The 19,857-nt window shown below is 39.4% G+C and overlaps 1 protein-coding gene across 1 annotated transcript in view; it reads right to left on the bottom strand.

Annotated features, from left to right (window-relative positions):
- Window positions 1–1,315: 1,315 nt before the first annotated feature.
- The window catches only part of LOC114652583 (low affinity immunoglobulin epsilon Fc receptor-like), a 32,784-nt gene continuing 14,242 nt past the window's right edge, over window positions 1,316–19,857 (bottom strand). The window contains exons 3-6 of the mRNA XM_028802958.2: window positions 12,541–12,897; window positions 8,496–8,647; window positions 8,204–8,328; window positions 1,316–1,881 (exon numbers count right to left, since the gene is read on the bottom strand). Coding sequence (XP_028658791.1) covers window positions 1,725–1,881; window positions 8,204–8,328; window positions 8,496–8,647; window positions 12,541–12,897 — 791 coding nt within the window. The 3' untranslated portion in view covers window positions 1,316–1,724. The remainder of the gene's footprint in view (window positions 1,882–8,203; window positions 8,329–8,495; window positions 8,648–12,540; window positions 12,898–19,857) is intronic.

Below are 19,857 nucleotides of genomic sequence, written 5' to 3'. Positions count from 1 at the left end.
AAATGTATACAGTAAATGTATGTATGGTAAACCTAAGTACATTCTGTGGCCAAATGTATGTGAACGTACATCCAAATTATTGTCTTCAGGTATTTTATTGTTAACCCGTGCATAAAATCATCTCAAAGCCAGGCAATCTCCATTGATTAGACATTGGCAATGGAATGGGTCATACTAAAGAGCTTAACTACTTTACTTGTAGCACTATCATAGGATGCCACCTTTTCAAAAAGTCATCTTTCTACTTTGCTAGATCTGTCCCCAGTGAACTTTTAGTTCCGTTATTTTGATGTGGAAGCGTTGAGGAGCAACTAACAGCTCAGCCATGAAGTGGTAGACCACACAAACCTAAAGAGCACTGCTATCTAGTGCATAAAAATAGCCTGTCCTTTGTTGCACCACTCACACCAGTTACAAACTATCTCTGAAAGCAGCTTCATGAAACTGGTTTTCATCACCGAGTAACTGCATGCAAGCCTAAGATCCACATGCCTAATGCCAAGAGATGGCTGGGATGGCGTAAAGCAAAATGTTCTCTGGAGTGATGAAAGATGCTTCACTATCTGGCAGTCTGATAAATCAATCTGAGTTTGGTATATGCCATGAAAATGCTACCTTCTGGACTGCATAATGCCTACTGTAAAGTTTAGTGGAGGAGCAATAAAGGTCTAGGGGTGTTTTTCAGTGAAGGGTACTGTTAATGCTACAGCATATAAAGACAATTTAGATAATTGTGCACTTTCATCCTTTTCTGTTCCAAAGCCAGGTCCATAAAAATATGGAGGTACTCAAGCAATTGAATAGCTGTAATTGAACACCTTTGGGATGTACTGTGAGCCAGGTCTTTCTGTTCAGAATCAGTACCTGACACTCACAAATATGTGGGCTCAAATTCCCACAGACACAATCCAAAATCTTGAGGAAAGCAGAGTGGAGGCAGCTAAATGGGGGCCACCTTTAAATTAATGGCCATAGTTTTGGAATGGGATGTCCGGTGAGCTCATATAGGTGTAATGGTCAGGTGTTCACAAACATTTGGCCGCCTAGTGTTTATTAAACAAAAAACACACAGATTACAGTATCACATAGCACTTTTTCAACTCTGGTTTCAACATTGCAAGCTAATTTACACCCAGTTGCAGGCAGAAACTCCAAGAGGTTTGTTTCATACATAGTATGGTGCTTCTTAAATACACTACTGTCCATCAGTGCCTTTATGTGAATAACAACATATTAAAGAATAAAAAACTGTCACTTTTACCTGGTGGCTTTTATGCATTCTTTCCTCCAAGTAACTGAGGTGTGGAATGTGAAATATGAAAAATAAAATATTCAATGTAATACAGAGACTGTGCCCTTCTTGACAATACTATGGGTGATATGCTGTGAAGCTAGTAGGTGCTAAGATACACTTATAGACAAAGAGACAAAGCATAAGGATAAGGTCCAGGGGTAGTTGCTTGAAGACACTGGTCAACTGATGTTTGACAGAATCCTTAATGAGTATACAGTAATGTTAGGAAACTCTAAAAGGAAGTTCCATCTCTGTCTCCCCTTTTGTTGTACAAAATAACTGATATGAGGTTTGTGAATTACTACGCAATTATAATGGCAATGGGGGCATTCTGAAAAACTGGAAGCTGAATTTTAAAGATACTTCAGATATTCTGATAAAGATTGGTGGGTCCCAGTCTATTTCTCTTGTATTCCATTCTGTTGAGTCGTTAGATACGGAATTTCACTAGTCCTGCTTCACAGATTCGCTGTGCTTGGCTCTCACAGGGGAAGTCATGCCAACCAATGTTCTGTGGATGTACCATCAGCTGCACACAGTCTTCTGAATGATCAGGCATATTTTCAGGCTGACCAGGGAACCAGAAGCTACAAAAAAATGGGATGGACCGTTAGTGCTTTACAGCATTAAACCCCACTAAACTATTAACTTGCATATAATATGTGAATACAGGACCCATTGTGTCATCTTCACTAGGCAATTCATCAAAACATATTTAGACATTTATTGAGTTTGTTTTTATTCAATTATGCTTACCAAATCTGCATTAAATGTTATGATACCTTAAAGTGGTTACATCACATTGAATCCTCTGATTGCATTGCATAGGATGAGGACAAAATAACAGAAACACCGTAAGAAAAAGGAGTTAAACTTTAAAATAACTAAATTCCATCTTGCCTGAAGAAGGGGCCTGAGTTGCCTCGAAAGCTTACATATTGTAATCTTTCTAGTTAGCCAATAAAAGGTGTCATTTTGCTTGACTTCTCACTACATTCATAATGGCTAACACGGTACAACACCCTAGTATTATAAAGCCCATCTCTAAACACATCTTCAAAAGAGGTCTGATAATTAGCACTTTGAGAGTTGAACATGAAGGAACTGACAGAGCTCCAGTGAGGCCCGCTTGCCAGTGCCCAAACGGTATATGCATTAGTCATGAAACTTTGCAAAATTATGTCACATGTCAAAGGGAACACTCTCCAAAATAAAGAAAGCATATGTGACACATGAACAAATTACACTGGTAAAGAGAAACAGTGATGACGATATCAAAGCGGACTGATTGGGATAGATAGTCAATAAATGCCACTAAAGTATGATGTGTAAAAAGGCCAGAATTGTTGTCACTTGGTCTCACCACGTAAGCTTAACAAAGCTATAATCTTTGTGAAATACACAAAGCCACATAACTTTCTGTAGGCAGCACAAAACTAAACCTTACATGGTGTACTGAGTCATGTGTCCCACTATTTCTTAAAGTCAGATGGCATTACATGTGAAAAAAATGTAAACTGATAAACACGGTGGGAGTGTGACACCCCGTGTAGTGGCAAGGTTGGCACCAGACTGCACTCTGGGCATCTTGTATGCCAGGAACAACCTGGATCAGATTTGGGAGATGGCAGACATGGAGACACAGACACAAATAAAAGGTATTTCCAAAAACAATAGTGGGTTTTATTTAGAGGTGCACAAAAACACCCCAATCAAAAATAGTTGTCACACACGTGCGCATGGGAGGCAGCTAAAGGGTTTGAGTAAGGGCAGTTCCGAATCATACCGGGATGTGGCAGAGTGCGCTGACTCTTTTTCTCCCTTTCCTGTAGACCATTCACGGGAGATTCCACCTGGCTCTCTTGACGTCACTTCTGGGACCGAGCCTATGGAAGAAGACCTTGCTGGCTCCGGCCCCTGTGATGTCACATCTGGGCTCGAGACTATAGCTGAAGACCTTCCTGACCCCTTTGATCTCACTTCCTGTCTTCCCCTTTAAAAGCCTCCACCTTTTCCCTATTCCCTCAGTTCTGTTTAGGACTCGGTTTTGTGAACAGCAGTGCAACCATTTAAAACGGCAATTTGCAGCCCGGAAACCAATTATACGGGTGGTTGTCCCAAACCTTGCTGTGGCTCTTTGTGGAGTTTGTGACATAGTGAATAATGAATAATATTTACAGTGATTTTTGTCAGTGAAATAATGAAAGGCAAAAATGTATATACACAAAAAACAGCAGTATTCCTAAATTAAAATACAATTAAGAAGTGTCTATGCAAAGTACAGTCCTTTCAACGACTCAAAAAATATTTATAAGAAGAAAAAAAAGTGCACCACAGATCCAAACTATATAAATACCTCCACCAAAAACTAAACTATAACTACGAGAAACCTACATCTATTTATCTACAAAAAAAGGAAATGTATGCAAAATAATGCACAAGCTGATATGCTTGATGCACTTGAAATAACAAGCTACACCAAACTCACTCTCCCCACTACTGAGTCACAAGAGACGAACCCTAGAGATAGAAAGTGCCTTTCATACTGGGTTATGAAACTTCTAGCCAATCCTGCGTCATGCAGCTCTCTTTCTCCAATAGTGGTTGATGCAATCCTCATACGTGCAGTTCTCATTTCCCACAAGGTCTGTATTAAACAGCACAGTGGCCTCACGTCTGCACAAGCTCACGTACAATGGGCTTCTGTCAGACAAGCCGATATGCTCTCTGAATAGTAAGCTACTTTCTTGTAATTCTAACTCAGGACTTTATCTTACTTGAACTAAATGTTCTTATTTCATTAATGGCACGTTTCTGTGGAGATGCTCAACTTATTGACTGGGCACATGTAACGTCCATTGGGCCTGAACCGGATGCATGCCTGCTCTGTCACCGGTGCTACACAGCATGGTCCTTTCAAAGCTAAAGTTAAAGTCTTCACGGAAGCACACGCCCACGCTTCAACTGATTAAAAATGTAAGTGCTTCTCTCTTTGCTTTGTTTAAGTCATCTTTACACTATTCTTAAAACATTTTCCTGTTAATTGGTAGTGCCTGACAAGCACATTACCACAGGGGCACCTACAATTATATGGGAGTCACTAGGTGTAATGTGTACAGTCATGTAACGGCCTGAGAATATAAAGCCATTTTACAGAATTAGGTGCCTGATGTATAAAACTTACTGACGCTTGTAAACACTTGTAAGCCATTTCTTACACAAAAGTTCTAAAACACAAACTTGACATAAAAATTAGCTTAAGGTTACAGCAACTTTTGGTCATCCATAAATCCTATGTAGACTTTTTTGCTGTTGGCATTTTAACAACTTCAGGCAGCAGGACAATTAGAACAACATTAGAACATTAAAACAATCGAGACGAGAACAGGCCATTCAGCCCAACAAAGCTCGCCAGCTCTATCCGCTTAATTCTTCAAAAAAAACATCAAGTCGAGTTTTGAAAGTCCCTAATGCCTTACTGTCTACCACAATACTTGGTAGCTTATCCCAAGTGCCCGTGGTTATCTGTGTACAGAAAAACTTCCTAATGTTTGTGCAAAATTTCCCCTTAACAAGTTTCCAACTGTGTCCCCGTGTTCTTGATGAACTCATTTTAAAGTCACAGTCTCGAACCACTGGACTAATTCCCTTCATAATTTTAAACACTTCAGTCAGGTCTCCTCTTAATCTTCTTTTGCTTAAACTGTAAAGGCTCAGCTCTTTTAATCTTTCCTCATAATTCAACCCCAGTAGCCCTGGAATCAGCCTAGTCGCTCTTCTCTGGACCTTTTCTAGTGCTGCTATGTCCTTTTTGTAGCCTGGACACCAAAACTACACACAGTACTCCAGATGAGGCCTCACCAGTGTGTTATAAAGCTTGAGCAGAATCTCCTTTGACTTGTACTCCACACATCAAGGCACTATATAACTTAACATTCTGTTAGCCTTCCTAATGGCTTCTGAACACTGTCTGACATTTGATAGCTTAGAGTCCACTATGACCCACAAATCCTTCTCAAAAGGTGTACTCTTGATTTTTAGAAGTGAACAGTAAGTCTCATGTCATTGCCCGTTTTAATATTACATCAACCACATTCCGATATTCTTAAACTAATTATAGCACAGTTAACAGCAGTGTTATGAAAGTTCACACCTCACAAGAACTAGCTCAAAGTTCAGTTCATACAGATTAAAATGAATAAGTTCATGTTCATAGTTCACCATTTCAATTTTGAACTAGTTCATGTTCAGTTCATTTTGTATTTTTAAGGAGTGAGAATAAATGACCCATGAGTTTACTTTTATTAATTTTGCATGGCTTATTTTAGGCTATTACAGTGTTCTTGAATAAAATACTATAAAATAATTATGAAGAATTTTATGCTTAAATTATGAAGATTTTTTTATTTAAATACACTTTATTGACTTATAGCCAGCAACAAACATGTATTACCACATATGCTAATATCCTCCCGGTCAAAAAAGAAATTAAATAGATGCAAGTACAGTATACATATAAATTACTGCTCTATTTCCAATCTTGTGACACAAATGGTAACTGTGGAACCTAAGTATAGGTGAACTAACTTATTACGCTGCCAGTCAAAATTCGTGTTACATATTGCATGTCCAATGGAGAAAAATATAAAGTGTCTTTGCGAAGTACAACGTTTTCCTAAAAGCGAAAGCGGAGCTTCACCTCATGTCTTGTGTTAGCAGGGGTGCAGCTTAAGTCTATTTGATTTTACGTTATTTTTTCTGAATACAAATAAATGGCAAAACATTTGTACAAAATAAATATTTGTAAAAATCCACTATTTGTGCTTATCCAAATACCATATTCGGATTCTGCTGCACCCCTACCTTATAGCGTAAGGCAAAACATTTAATCTGGACCTAAACCAGATCCAGAATGTCACATAAAACTGAACTAGCTCACATTCAAGTTCTTCACTTGCAAATACATTACGCTAAGTTCACTGTTCTTAGAAAAATGAGCTTGTTCAATGAACGCCACGCTCTTTAGAACTAGTTCATGCACAACACTGGCTAACAGGCATGTTCTGTTAATACAGACGTTTTCAACACTGTAGTTAATATTAAGTGTATACATTAGTTGTTATTGTTTTGTATAAAAAGGCTGTTCTGTGTGCTTTACAGCATACCTGGCAATGGCAGAATTACCCATAAGCCAATCATCATACACAGCATGACCCTGAAGTCTGCTTCTCGCACTACTATTTGATAAAATAAAGAAATTGTGAGTCCAGTCAAGCCAAATTGCAACATTATCCAGACACATTTGAGTATCACATATTAGTTGTGAATTATGTGAAAGAAAATGCTTTCTGATTAAAAAAGTAAATTCATTCTGTGTTAGTGCCTTTATTGAAATGTGTGCTGTAAATAAGCTCATAACCAGAAAATCATCTACAGTAAATGATGAAGCCCAAACATTAATCCAAATTAATTGTGGATAAAGCGGAGCATACAATCTTTTTCTTTAGGAGAACTTTACAAACAAATACAAACACCAACTCTCTGAGAGTCTCAGATAACCAGGAGGTGCACAGTGCTGACCTTAATACTGTCACAAGAGTGACATCACACGTGACACAATTCCTGGCAATGCTGTATCAACCATCCAACAAATGGAGGTACAATGAAAAACAACATGACGCTAGAAAATGATGCAAAATATTTCTAACTATAAGAAAATAAAAATAAAGCTATCAATTAGTATCAAAAATGGAAAGAGATCCAAAAACCTCTTATTGGCAACTCAGGCCTTAAGAAATCAGCCATCAAATGTGAGTAAAAAGTTCTAAACAGAAAACATTCATAACACAGATGGGGCTAGCTCACCTCGCCCTGGAGTGTTCTAGAACATGGGTTTTTTCACTATGGGTCACAACCCAGTTCTGGTCACACAGAGACCTGAATCACAATTGTAGTGAATAGGAAAGGGCTGCAGAGTGACTTGTGATGGGTCACTCTAGGCAGGTTAAGCAAATGTCATTACTGCCCCATGACATGCATCTGGGATTCTTCAAAAGGAACCCACCCAGAATGATGATCAGCAGTGATTCTCCAAGGGGGACCAAATCCCCCCGTGATGACAATCAGTGCTGATTCTGGGTCTCAAACACACAAATAGGGCAAAATTGAGAAAAACAAGCTTAAGAACTACTGTTCTAGAAAAAAAAGAAAAAGAAAGTTTCTTATGTTGAATATTCCACATGTCCATTATCCAGTCATATGCTTAAAAAGTACCAAATGCATTAATTTTTTGCAAAAATATTGTTAAATGGCTTCTTCCAGAAAAATCAGCGCACATTAAAAATAGGACTTCTGACCAGTACATGAAGGAAGAGGAGGACCTTAAATTTAACACAATAGTGTTATGGGAATGTGTTTCCTGTTTACGATGTGTGCTGATTGTTCAGGAAGTAACAGTTTAACAATATTTTAGCATAGAATTGAAGTGTTTGGCACATCTGGGAATATAACTGGATAACAATGCAAGTAACATGAGTTTTTTTCTTATTTTTCATTGATGTTTTTCACATCATTTTTCATTGTACAGCATTGCTCACTATTGGCTTCTGTTACATCAAATTTCTTTTTAATGTCCGTTCCGCATTAAAATGTGAGAATAACATTTTGTCTTGGCCATCACTACAAACAACATAGGGTATGTAAAATATTTAAAAAATGTAATTTTGGGTTGGAGTATCCTTTTAAGCTGATCAGAGTGGGGCTGTGTGGCATCTTTTGATCTTCTTCTACCACTGAGATGGACCACCTGACGTCAGTAATTTGAGGACAGCCCTTGCCCTGAAAAGCAGTAAATGTTTACAGCAGCTTTGAGTTTGTCAATACGGAAAACATTAAATGATACATTCTTACCTTATTTTTTTGTCCAGTGGTCGGCTATCAACCCATTGAAATTTACCTTCAGTTACCATATCTGTTAACCCAATCCAGTTGGCATCACCTGGCTGAATGCGTTTACCCTCAGCTTCTAAGAACCTCTACTTAAATAAATAAATAAATAAATAAATATGACCAATACATACAAACAAATCTCCTAATGGCAGTTCTAAATTTTTCATTTTACTGATGCAGACAATATTCCTATCTTCACTTTTTCATCACTGGCAACTTGCCTGAGAGCATTCTAGGAAAAGACATATACTACCTGCTCCTCTTCACTCTCTATAATCACCAGGTTCCCACCCATCGATTTGCAGCTTTCGAGGCTGGCATTCCAGGTCATTGTATCAGTGGAAAAGAAATAACATTGAGACTTGAATGGCAGCCAGCGTTCTGGACAAACAGAGCAAATCAGTTCTGCGGGATGAGACAGAAAGAAAAATAAGAGAACAAGAGAAATTTTCATATCTTGAGGGGAACTGTTAATCTGAATTAAAATTAAAAATAAAACTTTGTTTCATTTGGTTTTGATACATATTGTTTAATGTCTAAACTTGTTCCATTACTTAAAATCTCAATAAAGAAATTTTGTGTATTTAAAAATCATTTCTTGTAAGTTAGAAAAATGCCATGCATGAGACATTTAAAAAACAATTACTGTGGTATAGCGGGTCCACAGCTCAGACCAAAAAGGCTACTCGCGACTTAAAGAGGAGGCGTGGTAGTGTGGCTGGAGCGGTTCCCAGGCGCATTTGTAATTGATGTCGGGAGCTGCTAATCGCCACACTTGAACCACATCCCCGTCATAAATAGGAGAAACGCAAGGCAGAAAGGAGGGAAGAGGAGAGAACGGTAAAAGACTGGAGAACGAGAGAGTAGCATTGGGGGTAGTGCAAATGAGTGGACAAGCCAACCAGCTGAGGAAAAAGAAGGTCAGTGTGGTCAGGGGTCCCAGATAGAGTGAGTGATCGGCGTTCAAGGGACGGATCGTGCTCACTGAATAGGAGAATGGGTACGATCAAGGAGGAGTCCGCCCTAGGGATCTGAGGGACGACCGCGTGTGCAAGAAGGAAGACGGGTGGGCAACCAACCCCGAGCGGTCTAGCAGACGCCGGCAGAGGCAGCTAAGACTGGGGTTGGTAGATAGAGGACCGCGGCGGCTGAAGTCTCGTTGAGCAAATCTTGGGTGAGCTGAAGAGGCTGGGAAGGAGCTATGTCTGGCTGGTATAGCCCCAATGATTACTGCAGGTTTTAATTCTAGTGTTTTAGCTTTGTTTTAACCTTTTGGAATTTTTACCTTTATAATGGATTATTTATTTAATGATCATTTGACTGCACTGCACTATTTATTTAGACACTGTTTGGATTTGGTTGTGTTTTTAATAAAAGCACTTTGCACTTTTTTGCACCATCCCCTTGCTTTGTTGATGTCTTCACAGATCAGCTCATCCGGTGACATTACCGACAGTGTCGGGTTCGGGAGCTCCCCAGATGTCAGATGGGAGCATGGAGTAGAACCAGCATCATCACAGTTACTTCATTTAAATTTTGTTAAAGGGTTTCTGTGTGTTCAGCAGAGCAGATGGAAAGATAAAAGCACTGCAAGATTAAACGTGAGTCAAACACCAAACTCATAAATGAAATTTTAGATAGATCTTCTGCCAAGCCAAAATGAAAACCCTAATTTATAGTCAAACTTCAAAGTGAAATAGACTTTACACTAGGAATCCAAAAAAGAAAACACACATGTTAGATTCAATGTCAACTCGGGGTTGACCTTTTATGTCATCATGACAGAGATGTTACACTTTGCAAATTAACATACTAATTGTTTAGTAACGTGGAGCCAAGTGTACAACAAAATGATGGCGCCTATAAAAATGGCATTTGAAAAAGATGATAATAATTTTAAACTACTTGAAAATTAAACTAAATTTAAAAAATAACACTGAAAATGGATTCAACAACTCCAAACAATCTTAACAACCATAAATTTAATTGTAGGCATCGATCTAGAAGATGAAATAAAAATTAGAAACAAAGCATAATCATAACACAAGATTCAGGTCTTTTTATAATTCCCTGGATAAAGAAACAACAATAATGCATAATGCATTATTTCAAACTCCGGAAAGTTCTACCTGGAGTTATTAGATAGATGTCACAAATTTAAGTCATGGCTGAAGGGTTGCTATTTTACTGGTGAGACTGTTCCTAATGCGTTCTAATGATTTTAGCAATTTTTGTGATTGGTTGTTCCTGTGTTGTACTCATTCTGTTTCCTTTCTCTGTGTCTTGTAGTGGTTCTTTTGTCACTTCTGTTTTAAGAAAGTTATTATCCTGTCATTGAAACTGGACCTTAAAGTGGATTTGTCAGTATCACTAATTTTGTCACATTTTCAGGGAAACTGGTATTTGTTAGCACTATGATGAAACCTTGAGTTGCCCAGAGGTTTGTTTTTAATCCCTCTTTGTATTGTTTTAATCAAGCTATTGTCCTGTCATTGATACAGGACCTCAGAGTGGATTTATCAGTGCCACTAATTTTGTCATATATTTTTTTCAAGGCAACTGTTATTAGCGCAGTGATGAAGTCTTGAATTGCCCTAAGGTTTGCTTTTTTCCTTTTTGTATTGTCATGGACTTACACTAAGAGCCATCTCAGTTCTCAGATTTGCAATCCGGTAACTGACTGTGAGTAGCTGCAAACCCATGACGTCTGGATTACAAGGGTCCTCAGAAGCAGACTCCATTATCAGCTTCAGCTAAAAGAGAGTTCTGTTAACCATTTGAGAAAGGGACATAATGTGAGCAATGCAAAGTGACGCTCTTCCTGGTGACATCAGCTGAACTTCACTTACTATTTATGTGTGACACCCCTTCCACACTCTTCTTTGTTGCCTCTTTTTTAACCTAAATACACATATATTCACACATTACTGTTTAACAATAAATATTTTTGTTATGTTGAATATTTAATATGCAAGCCAAGAACAAAATATCTGAGCAGATTCTTCAGCTTAGTGTCCATTTACATTGAGTGAATAAAAAGAGTAACCAAGTGTGCACTGTGCAGGAGGAAGATCCAGGAGCCAGAAACCAAATGGCACTTAGAAAAAGCACGAGAGTGAGAGAGACAGAGAAAGGATGGGGAGAAGTGAGAGAAAGGCAAGAATTTTTGGAAAACAGATTGAGGAAATCCTGCAGGTCTGGTGTTTTGGTATCTTCTCCAGATGTTCTAAAAGCCAGAGCAAGAGGGATCACAGCAGGGGCAGATGGACAAGAACATGGCATTCGTGGGTTTATTGTCATTGTGATGTTTGTTGTAATAGATCAATTGTGTATTTGTTAAATTTCTACATATACATTGCACAATTTTTTTGATTTGTTTTTTCTATGCATGTGTGTTGTTGTATGCTCTTTTGTGCATTATGTTTATTATGTTTGTAAATCTGGACATTGCATAGAAGAACCCTAGACAGTGTGACAAGAAGAGACTCCAGACATCATAAAGGTTTGGGGCAGTCACCCGTATAATATGTTTCCTGGCTGCAAAATAATAAGGTTTGTAAAACGAGTGTTGTTTACAAGACTGAGTCCAAAAGAGAACTGAATTTCAGAGGAGGGGAGTGGGATTTTATAGTGTGTCTTGAGGAAGTGATGTCATCCTCGGGGGCCGGGACAGGAAGTGACATGCTCTGAGCTGAGGCTGGGATTTCCCAGGAAAGGTCTGCAGGAGACTTAGAAAGAGAGTCAGTGCACTCCGCCGCCCCCTGATCGGAAGTGTTAATACCATTCTTTAAACCTTTTAGCTGCCTCCCACTCGCACATGTGTGACAACAAACTAAAGTGAACCAAGTTGAGGCTGGCACCAGAACGTGGGAATCACACATGTGTTAGCCCTGTTACACAGACTAATTACTTACAAATAATGAAAAACGTTTAAAAATAGAATGTCTTTACTGGGTTCAATATGTTTCCATTTTCAGGCAGGAATCTGAAAATTGAACACTTGTTTTTGCAAGTATAAGTGGCATCAAAGCTATTAATAAAGGCCATGAACATCACAATTCTATGTTAAAAATGAACTGCATAAGGGGTCCAAAGATTTAATAGAAAATAACTATATGCTTGAATAGGAGTAAGCATTTCAGCACTGTGAACAGTTTCTTTATTATTGCAAAAAGCCAAAAGCCTTGAAGCTTTCAAAATTGTGGTTCAGACAAAGGAGTGATGAGAGGAAGGAAGGAAATCAAACCAACAAACTACACATGAAAGGCAGGAACTGAATTCCCACTGTCGTATCTTACCTTGACTAGATGGGTCTCTCCCAGAACAGTATTTGTCAAATTTTGCAGACAGTGCAGTGTGTCTTTGATTCAAAGATGAAAACTGGGTCTGTAATGCAGAGTGTTTTTTATTCAGTGAAGTTTGCTGCATCTGGAGATTTTCTAGAGTCTGGCTGAGTCCCAAATTCTTTGACTGAAGATAATTGTAATTCTGAATTATTTCATGGTTTCGGTTGAACAGTTCCATGTAACTTTTCTGCAGACTGGTAAGATTACTTGATGTAATGCTGTAGTTAATGGACAAACTGTGGAATGTGTCATTTAGATGATTCAGTTCTTTTTCCATGGAAAAGTCCTTTGGTTTTAGGGTGATGAAATCTAAGAAACAAAGGGAATAGGAAATGGGAAAATAATAGAGATCACTGTTGTGTGCCTTGGTCACTTCTAATTTCTATTTCACAAAACACAAAATATTAATGGGTGGCATGGTGGTGCAATGGTAGTGCTACTGCTCACAGTAAGGAGACCAATGTTTGCGTCCCTATGTGGAGTTTGCAGATCTGTGTGGATTTCCTCTGGGTGGTCTGGTTTTCTCTCACTTTCCATAGACATGCAGGTTGGTTGAACTGGTGCCGCTAAATTGGCCCTTGTGTGTGTTTAATGTGTGTATCTGTTTGCCTTGTGATGGATTGGTGCCCTAAGGTTTTTAGTTGTAATGTATTTTATGCTTATTGTTTTTTTTTGAATGGTCCAGAAGAAGAGACGCCGTTGATATGCCAAACTAAAGTCTAAACCTAAAATCCATTTTATATGTGACCAAAACCTAAACGCAAAACAATAATTGTGTTTATAAAACAAAAACTTAAAGATTTGTTAAAGGTCAAAAATAAAGCAAAGCAAACAATTAAATGTGAGGTTTTTATCCACAATCTTTGATAATCTTTGACACAAGCCTTTAGACACATGATCAGGCAGCTCATGTACGAAACTTGCTTATGCTTAGAAATCTGCGTAAGCCATTTTGTATGCAAAAGCTGGTATTTACAAAATATGTACTTGGCATGAAAATTGGCTTAACATTATGGCACGTTTTTCTGTAAGTCATGAGCAAACTTTTTTGGTGAAGGCATTTTAGGAACACCAAGCAGCAGGAAAATGAAATGAACAGAAAATCTTGTTTCATTGCGTATTTCAATGTCACATTCTAAGGTTTCTGAACTAATTATATCAGTTCTTTCAATGTGGCTGTCTTAAACATTGGTAATAATATTTAATGCATAGACTTAATGGTGATTGCCTTAGTGGATAGCCTGTCTATTTCTTCCATAATAAGGAAGCGTTGCGTAGGACACAACTGGCAATAGCAACATTAGCAGCATAAGACTATCAGGGATCACAATGATTTTTTGGATCATGATGATAACTGGCTTATAAAATTATATAAACTTCTTAGAGGTGTCCTTTTGGAGTTGTGTGCTTAATTGGAACCCACATTACAGAGACCATCACAGAGACCATTACAGAGACCATCACGTACAAATCATGTGATCTCGGTTCAGTTACAGATTTTAACACCTGTCGGGTATTTGGCGATGAGCACTTTTCAATGTGAACTTGCAGACCAGTCAGGAAACTTGCATTTACCCCAGAGCCATGTCATGCCATCTGTATGGGATGATATAGTTAAGATGCTATCCAAATACATGCAATTTCCTTAAGGTCATGTTGAGCAGGCTGACATCAAAAGACAATTAGCAGAGATTGTTCATTTTCCTAATGTAATTGGTATACTTTGCTGCACAAATATTATGATATGTGCATCATCACAGAATGAATTTGCTTTTGTAAACAGAAAGGACTTTCATTCTGTTAATACATAAATAATATGTGATATGCAAATGTGTCTGACCAACACTGCTGCGTAACTCAAGTCACAATTCCTTTATTACAGGGTTTCTTAAACTATAAGATGCAAGTCACTGTTGTATTTAATGGTAATGGGTCACAGATGGTTTGCGTAGTAGGTCACTGTGGCGTTTTTTTTTTTTTGTCTCCCATAATGATCGTCCATGATTCTTTGAGATTGACTATCATCTGAGCTTTCAAGAACGAATATGGGTCTTGAAGAGAAGACACTAAAAAGGCAAGACTGGGTCAAAACAAAAAAGTTTATAAAACCCTGCTTTTTTTATCAAATAATAGCGCAGAAAACAGAAATCAGAGTCACGCTTATTTGTTAGTAAGTATAATTGATACGATTGCAAGTATGTTTAGTCCATTAGAAGCAACTTGTATAATCTTTCTTACAGTTGATAGTGGGTACACCACAAGAGTGAAAATGCACACCCACACACGATTGGTGATAGAACTGATGTATATATAATAGAACTTATAATATATTGTAACATACTTTGTAAGCTGCCTTGGAAAAAGATGTCTTCTAAACAAATAAAAAATAAATAAATAATCATAATAGTAACAGAATAGACCATTAAAAGGTGGATGGCGTTCTACATTAAAAGTGAATAAGTCATTAAGTTATTAAAATCATTAAGTCATTAAAGTCATTAAGTTCATGAAAAGGTAGATGGCGGTGTTTGAACTCGTCACGCAGCACAGTGCCGTACAGTCCTGCAGAGGTTTGCCGCCTTGTGATGATGGCATAGCATAGAGCACAAACATAGACAGCCTCTGCTAGCTGAGATAGGCCAAGATAGATAGATAGATAGATAGATAGATAGATAGATAGATAGATAGATAGATAGATAGATAGATAGATAGATAGATAGATAGATAGATAGATAGATAGATAGATAGATAGATAGATAGATAGTGTAGAAGAAGAATGTTCTCCTCAGCACCATGTATTTTGTGTGTTTAGTAAATTAGAATCTTTATAATAACTATTTTGTAACTTGCCAGTGAGAGACGCTTTGGCTTATGAACTAACAAAAATATGTTATTCCAGGTTTCAGGAGAAATAGTGTCCAGATGAATAAAATGTAAGCTGTTTCTTGTTTTTCCCTTTCTCAGAGTGAATGTTTCAGGGACAAGGTCACAAGGCTGCAGAAAGTACATGAAGTTTATGCAAAGGCGTCTCTCCTGTGCTTAGCTTCCAAAACACAGATAATGCTTAGCTCAACAGACATATTGTTTAACTTTACTGTTTTGATAAGGATGTTCTTTCTGTCTTATTAATCATGAGATGCTGAAGTATAAAAAACCCCTCCTGGCTTTTGATCAGGGTTCAATTGAGCTTTGCGGCAATAAGTTATACTCTTTTGAATCTCTACTTACTGCGACTCTGAATGAATAAATAAAGTGAATTGAGAAAATATTATCTGTCTGCTTTCCAGTGTGCCTTTTTCGTCCACAGTTTTTGGCGCCCGAACGTGGGGCAGGAGATGGGCAGACGACTCCCTGGGCGGGTTCGTCGAAGTGGACCGATTTCCGCGGATCGAGGACCAGCTCCGGTAAAAGTTAGGACTGGCCAACCTCGGGCGTTTTCCTGCGTGGGGAGTCGTTGACCTCCTCCTGACCGAAACGAAAAGCAACTGGATGGGATTTTTCCAGGCAGGCAGAAGGAGTCGCGGTGAGTAGATTCGGGGGATTCCCGTTGGTTTGACTGGTGTGCTGGAAGAAATAGAAGTATACGGGGAAAAGAGAAAAAATAATAATAAAAGAGAATAAAAAAATAAAAGCATGCTGAAAGAATAGAGAATCATTCCGTATCGACCTAGAAGGGTTTTAGGGATTCATAGAGAGTGACGGCACAGTGTGAATGCTAGTAAGTCATCCCTTAAAAATTCGAGTAGAAAGGGCCGAGTGGCACGTTCCTATATTAAGAGGAATAGGGGTGAAAGGGGCAGTTAGAGTACGTGTGAAATTTGGAAGAGGGGAGGTTGATTTCCACTTGTCGACTGGTTGATTCCGGGGACGACAAGTGGGACGAGAAATAATCGGGGATTGAGTTGCTCTCTGTTGAAGGCCTGCCGCTTACTATGGGAAATTATAATGGCACGCCAGTCAAACAGGTCCCCCAGGGTCCTCAAAACCTAATGTTAGAAGGATTATTTTCAGAGAATCACCAGGCTCCTAGTACACCGTCGGGATTGAAAGGCGGGTCCCCTAAACAGTTAATAGAGAAGCAGACTGGGTTGGATTTTAAAAGGCATGTAAGAAGTGGAATAAGCAGAGGCGTAACAACCTGCTGGCTGCTGAAGTCAAAAAACAAAAAAGACAAGGAAGAATTAGTGCTAGCGTTGCAGAAAGTGAAGATAGAGACAGCGCCCAAGCCTGAAAGTAAAAGAAAGCAGACCGAAAAGAAAGACCCCCTATACCCCGTAATCTGTCCACCCCCTCCTTACCAAAACTCCCCCCGCTTCCACCTCCTGCACCCTCTTCTCCAACAACACCCCTGTTAACAGACGAACCGTCTGGATCAGGTTTTTACAATGAACAATATCTTTATGACCCATCCTCACATATTGACCCTGAGGAAGATAATTCAGATCATTCACAAGGTGCTACTGGATTGTAATGGCAGAAATTAAAAGAGTCATCTGTCTTCCGGAGCACGAGCAGTCGGTGGACTGCAATTTGTGGAGCTGTTACAGCAGCTGGATAACATGTATGAAACAAATGCTGCACAGTGGACACAGGTGCTCCGTCGACAACTGAGCACCACATGGACAACTGTAAATCACGGTGATCATAATGGTGTCCCTTGGTGTTGGAATGAAGGTCCTTTCCTCACCCAGTGAGAGCCTTTGAAAGGAGCCCTGGCAGAAAAAATATAAAAAGGGCACAAACTGGTCACTAATTTAAGCCGGCTCACCGATTGCAAGATCTGATGGCTAATCACTCTGGGCTAGACAATATAAATGATAGAACTCGTGCTGCAGTGCCTCCTTTCATCTCGGGACTGAGAAGTGACATTCAAAGCAAAGTCTGCACGTCCTGCAAAAGGCTGGAAGACCGCAACGTTCGAGGAAGACAAGCGTCATGCAGAGCATGCTGACAGTCAGACTAAATTAAAAGAGTCAGACACACAGACCAAACTTTTGGCTGCACAAATAAATTACTATACTGGAAGAACTGACCTGGCTAGGGGGAGAGGACGTGGAAAATTCTTTGGAGGTCGAGGGCGAGGGCACGGAAGAGGACGTGGGTTCCATTTATCAAACCCTAATAATCCTTTTGCTCAGATGCCTAACCCTTCGGAGCAGACGCCAGCGTCATATGCCTGTTACGGCTGCGGTGAACTTGGACATTTCAGACGCAACTGCTCACACAAGCGCCTCCGTCACCCCCTCTCCCTGAGCCTAATGACATTCCTTGGTCCTAAGAAATATCAGGGACCCCAGCCACTTTTTCCAGTTTCCTTTGCTTACTCGTCATGCTGAAACTGATCTTTTATTGACTTTAATGGCAAAGAAACTGCCTTTGAAATGGACACAGGAGCCATGCGCTGAAGGAGGTTCCTGTGCAATTACAGCTCAGCATTAACAGTTTCATTATTGACTCGTTGCTTTCTGTTAAATCATTTGTGTCCTGTGAAACTGCTGGGATGGGATCTTATGACTTAATTGTCAGTCTCAATTTTCTTTAACTGAACAAGGATTTTTGCTGCTCCATTCCTAAGCTCCTGTGCCACACTTCACACCCCAAGCCCTCTTTTACAGCCTGGACCCTGAACATCTCTCCGCACACCTTCCTCTTGAAAGCCCTTCATTCTTTCCCCTCATGCCTATTTTCCTCACTTACAAGTCCCGCACACCCTGCCTTGTACTGCCCAGTATTTCCCTACTGAAGTGGACACACCTTGGTTAGCATCTTTTCTTTCCTCCAGCACATGCCCTGAAACTTTGCACATTCCATGTATTTTTGTTGTCTACTAAAGCAGTTGCTTCAGTGCACCTCACATATTCACAAAGCGTTTTCTATTTAGGAGATTCGGTTCCCCATGTTTCCTTAGCACTGTGGTCCCAAGGGAAAAATTGATTATAGAAGGATAGCACACTGAGCCACTGGTGATTTTCTCAAAATCTTCCTTCCACCCGTACCATGTCCAGGATCCTCTGTCTCCAGAGGCAGAGGCTGGCATCGCCGCCGTACATTCTGATCTCGTGAGGCGAGGAGCGATTATTCCAATTACATACTTTCCAGTCAACTCCCCCATTTTTTCCTGTAAAAAAGGCTGACGGGTCCTGCCGTTTTGTTCCAGACCTATGACAAGTTAACTCTGCGGTTTTTTTCCTAGAACACCTATTGTTCCTAATCCATCCACTATTCTTTCCACGATACCCCCGTCCGCCCGGTACTTCTCTGTTATTGACCTTGCTAACGCTTTCTTTTCCATTTCCCGTGCACCCTGATTCTCAATTCTGGGTTGCTTTTACCTTTCAAAACCGCCGATGGACCTGGACCGTCATGCCTCAGGGATATACTGAAGCCCCTTGTGTTTATGGTTTTGGCCAGAAAAAGATAATAAATTGATACAGTATATAGATAAGAAAAAAGAAAAGAAAAATAAATAAACAACAAGTGCACATGATACTCAGAAAATTGCTATTCTTTTTAGGTGAAAATGGCCATAAAAAAGTGTTGAAGAAAAAAAAAAAAAAAAAAAAAACTGCAGTTACTTCAAGCTATCGTTAAATATTTAGGTCATGACATTTCTTGCGATACAAGAGCTCTCTCTAGCGGCCGTTTAACCATCATTCAAAACCTTCCAAGACCGGTCACAAAACAACAGGTTAAGTCAGCATATTTCTCTGTGGCTGCATAGCTTTTGGTGGGAATGTTTTCTTGTTGTGGAGTTGTGCTGTGTGTTTCCCGAGATGGATTATCTTTGTTTACAGTTAGCACTTGGGTCGCCACGGAAATTAGTGTTTCCTTGTTGTCGCTGACCCGGTTCCGCCTCAGATTTTTCCATGACCTGGAGGCTAGCATGTATGGCACCAAGGTGAGATGAATTCCTAATTTAAAAGTAGTACCAGCTTGCGGCCTGAGAAGTTGTTTGCTTGTAAGTTTTTCAGGAGGAGCACAGCCTTTACAAAATCTAGCTAACACTGCGATCTGGCTGCATGCAGTGATATAGCAGGCTGACAAGGCTCTATGTGATTTAAAAAAAAAAAAAAAAAATGCATTACTCTCACTGACTATATTCTCGTCCATTCACTGTGTTCGTGGACGAAAAAGGGGGGATTAATGAATGCAGTTTTAACGCAACCACATACAGACAAACAAAGTGCTCATGAGCCCCCTAACAGTAAAGGTACCTCACACCGTTCGTTCTATTTTAGTAGAGGATTTAAGACCAGCGCTGGCAAACCG

Source organism: Erpetoichthys calabaricus, chromosome 5 (assembly GCF_900747795.2).
Source record: "Erpetoichthys calabaricus chromosome 5, fErpCal1.3, whole genome shotgun sequence".
Classification (NCBI taxonomy): Eukaryota; Metazoa; Chordata; class Cladistia; order Polypteriformes; family Polypteridae; genus Erpetoichthys; species Erpetoichthys calabaricus.
This window is presented reverse-complemented; position numbering and strand designations above follow the sequence as displayed.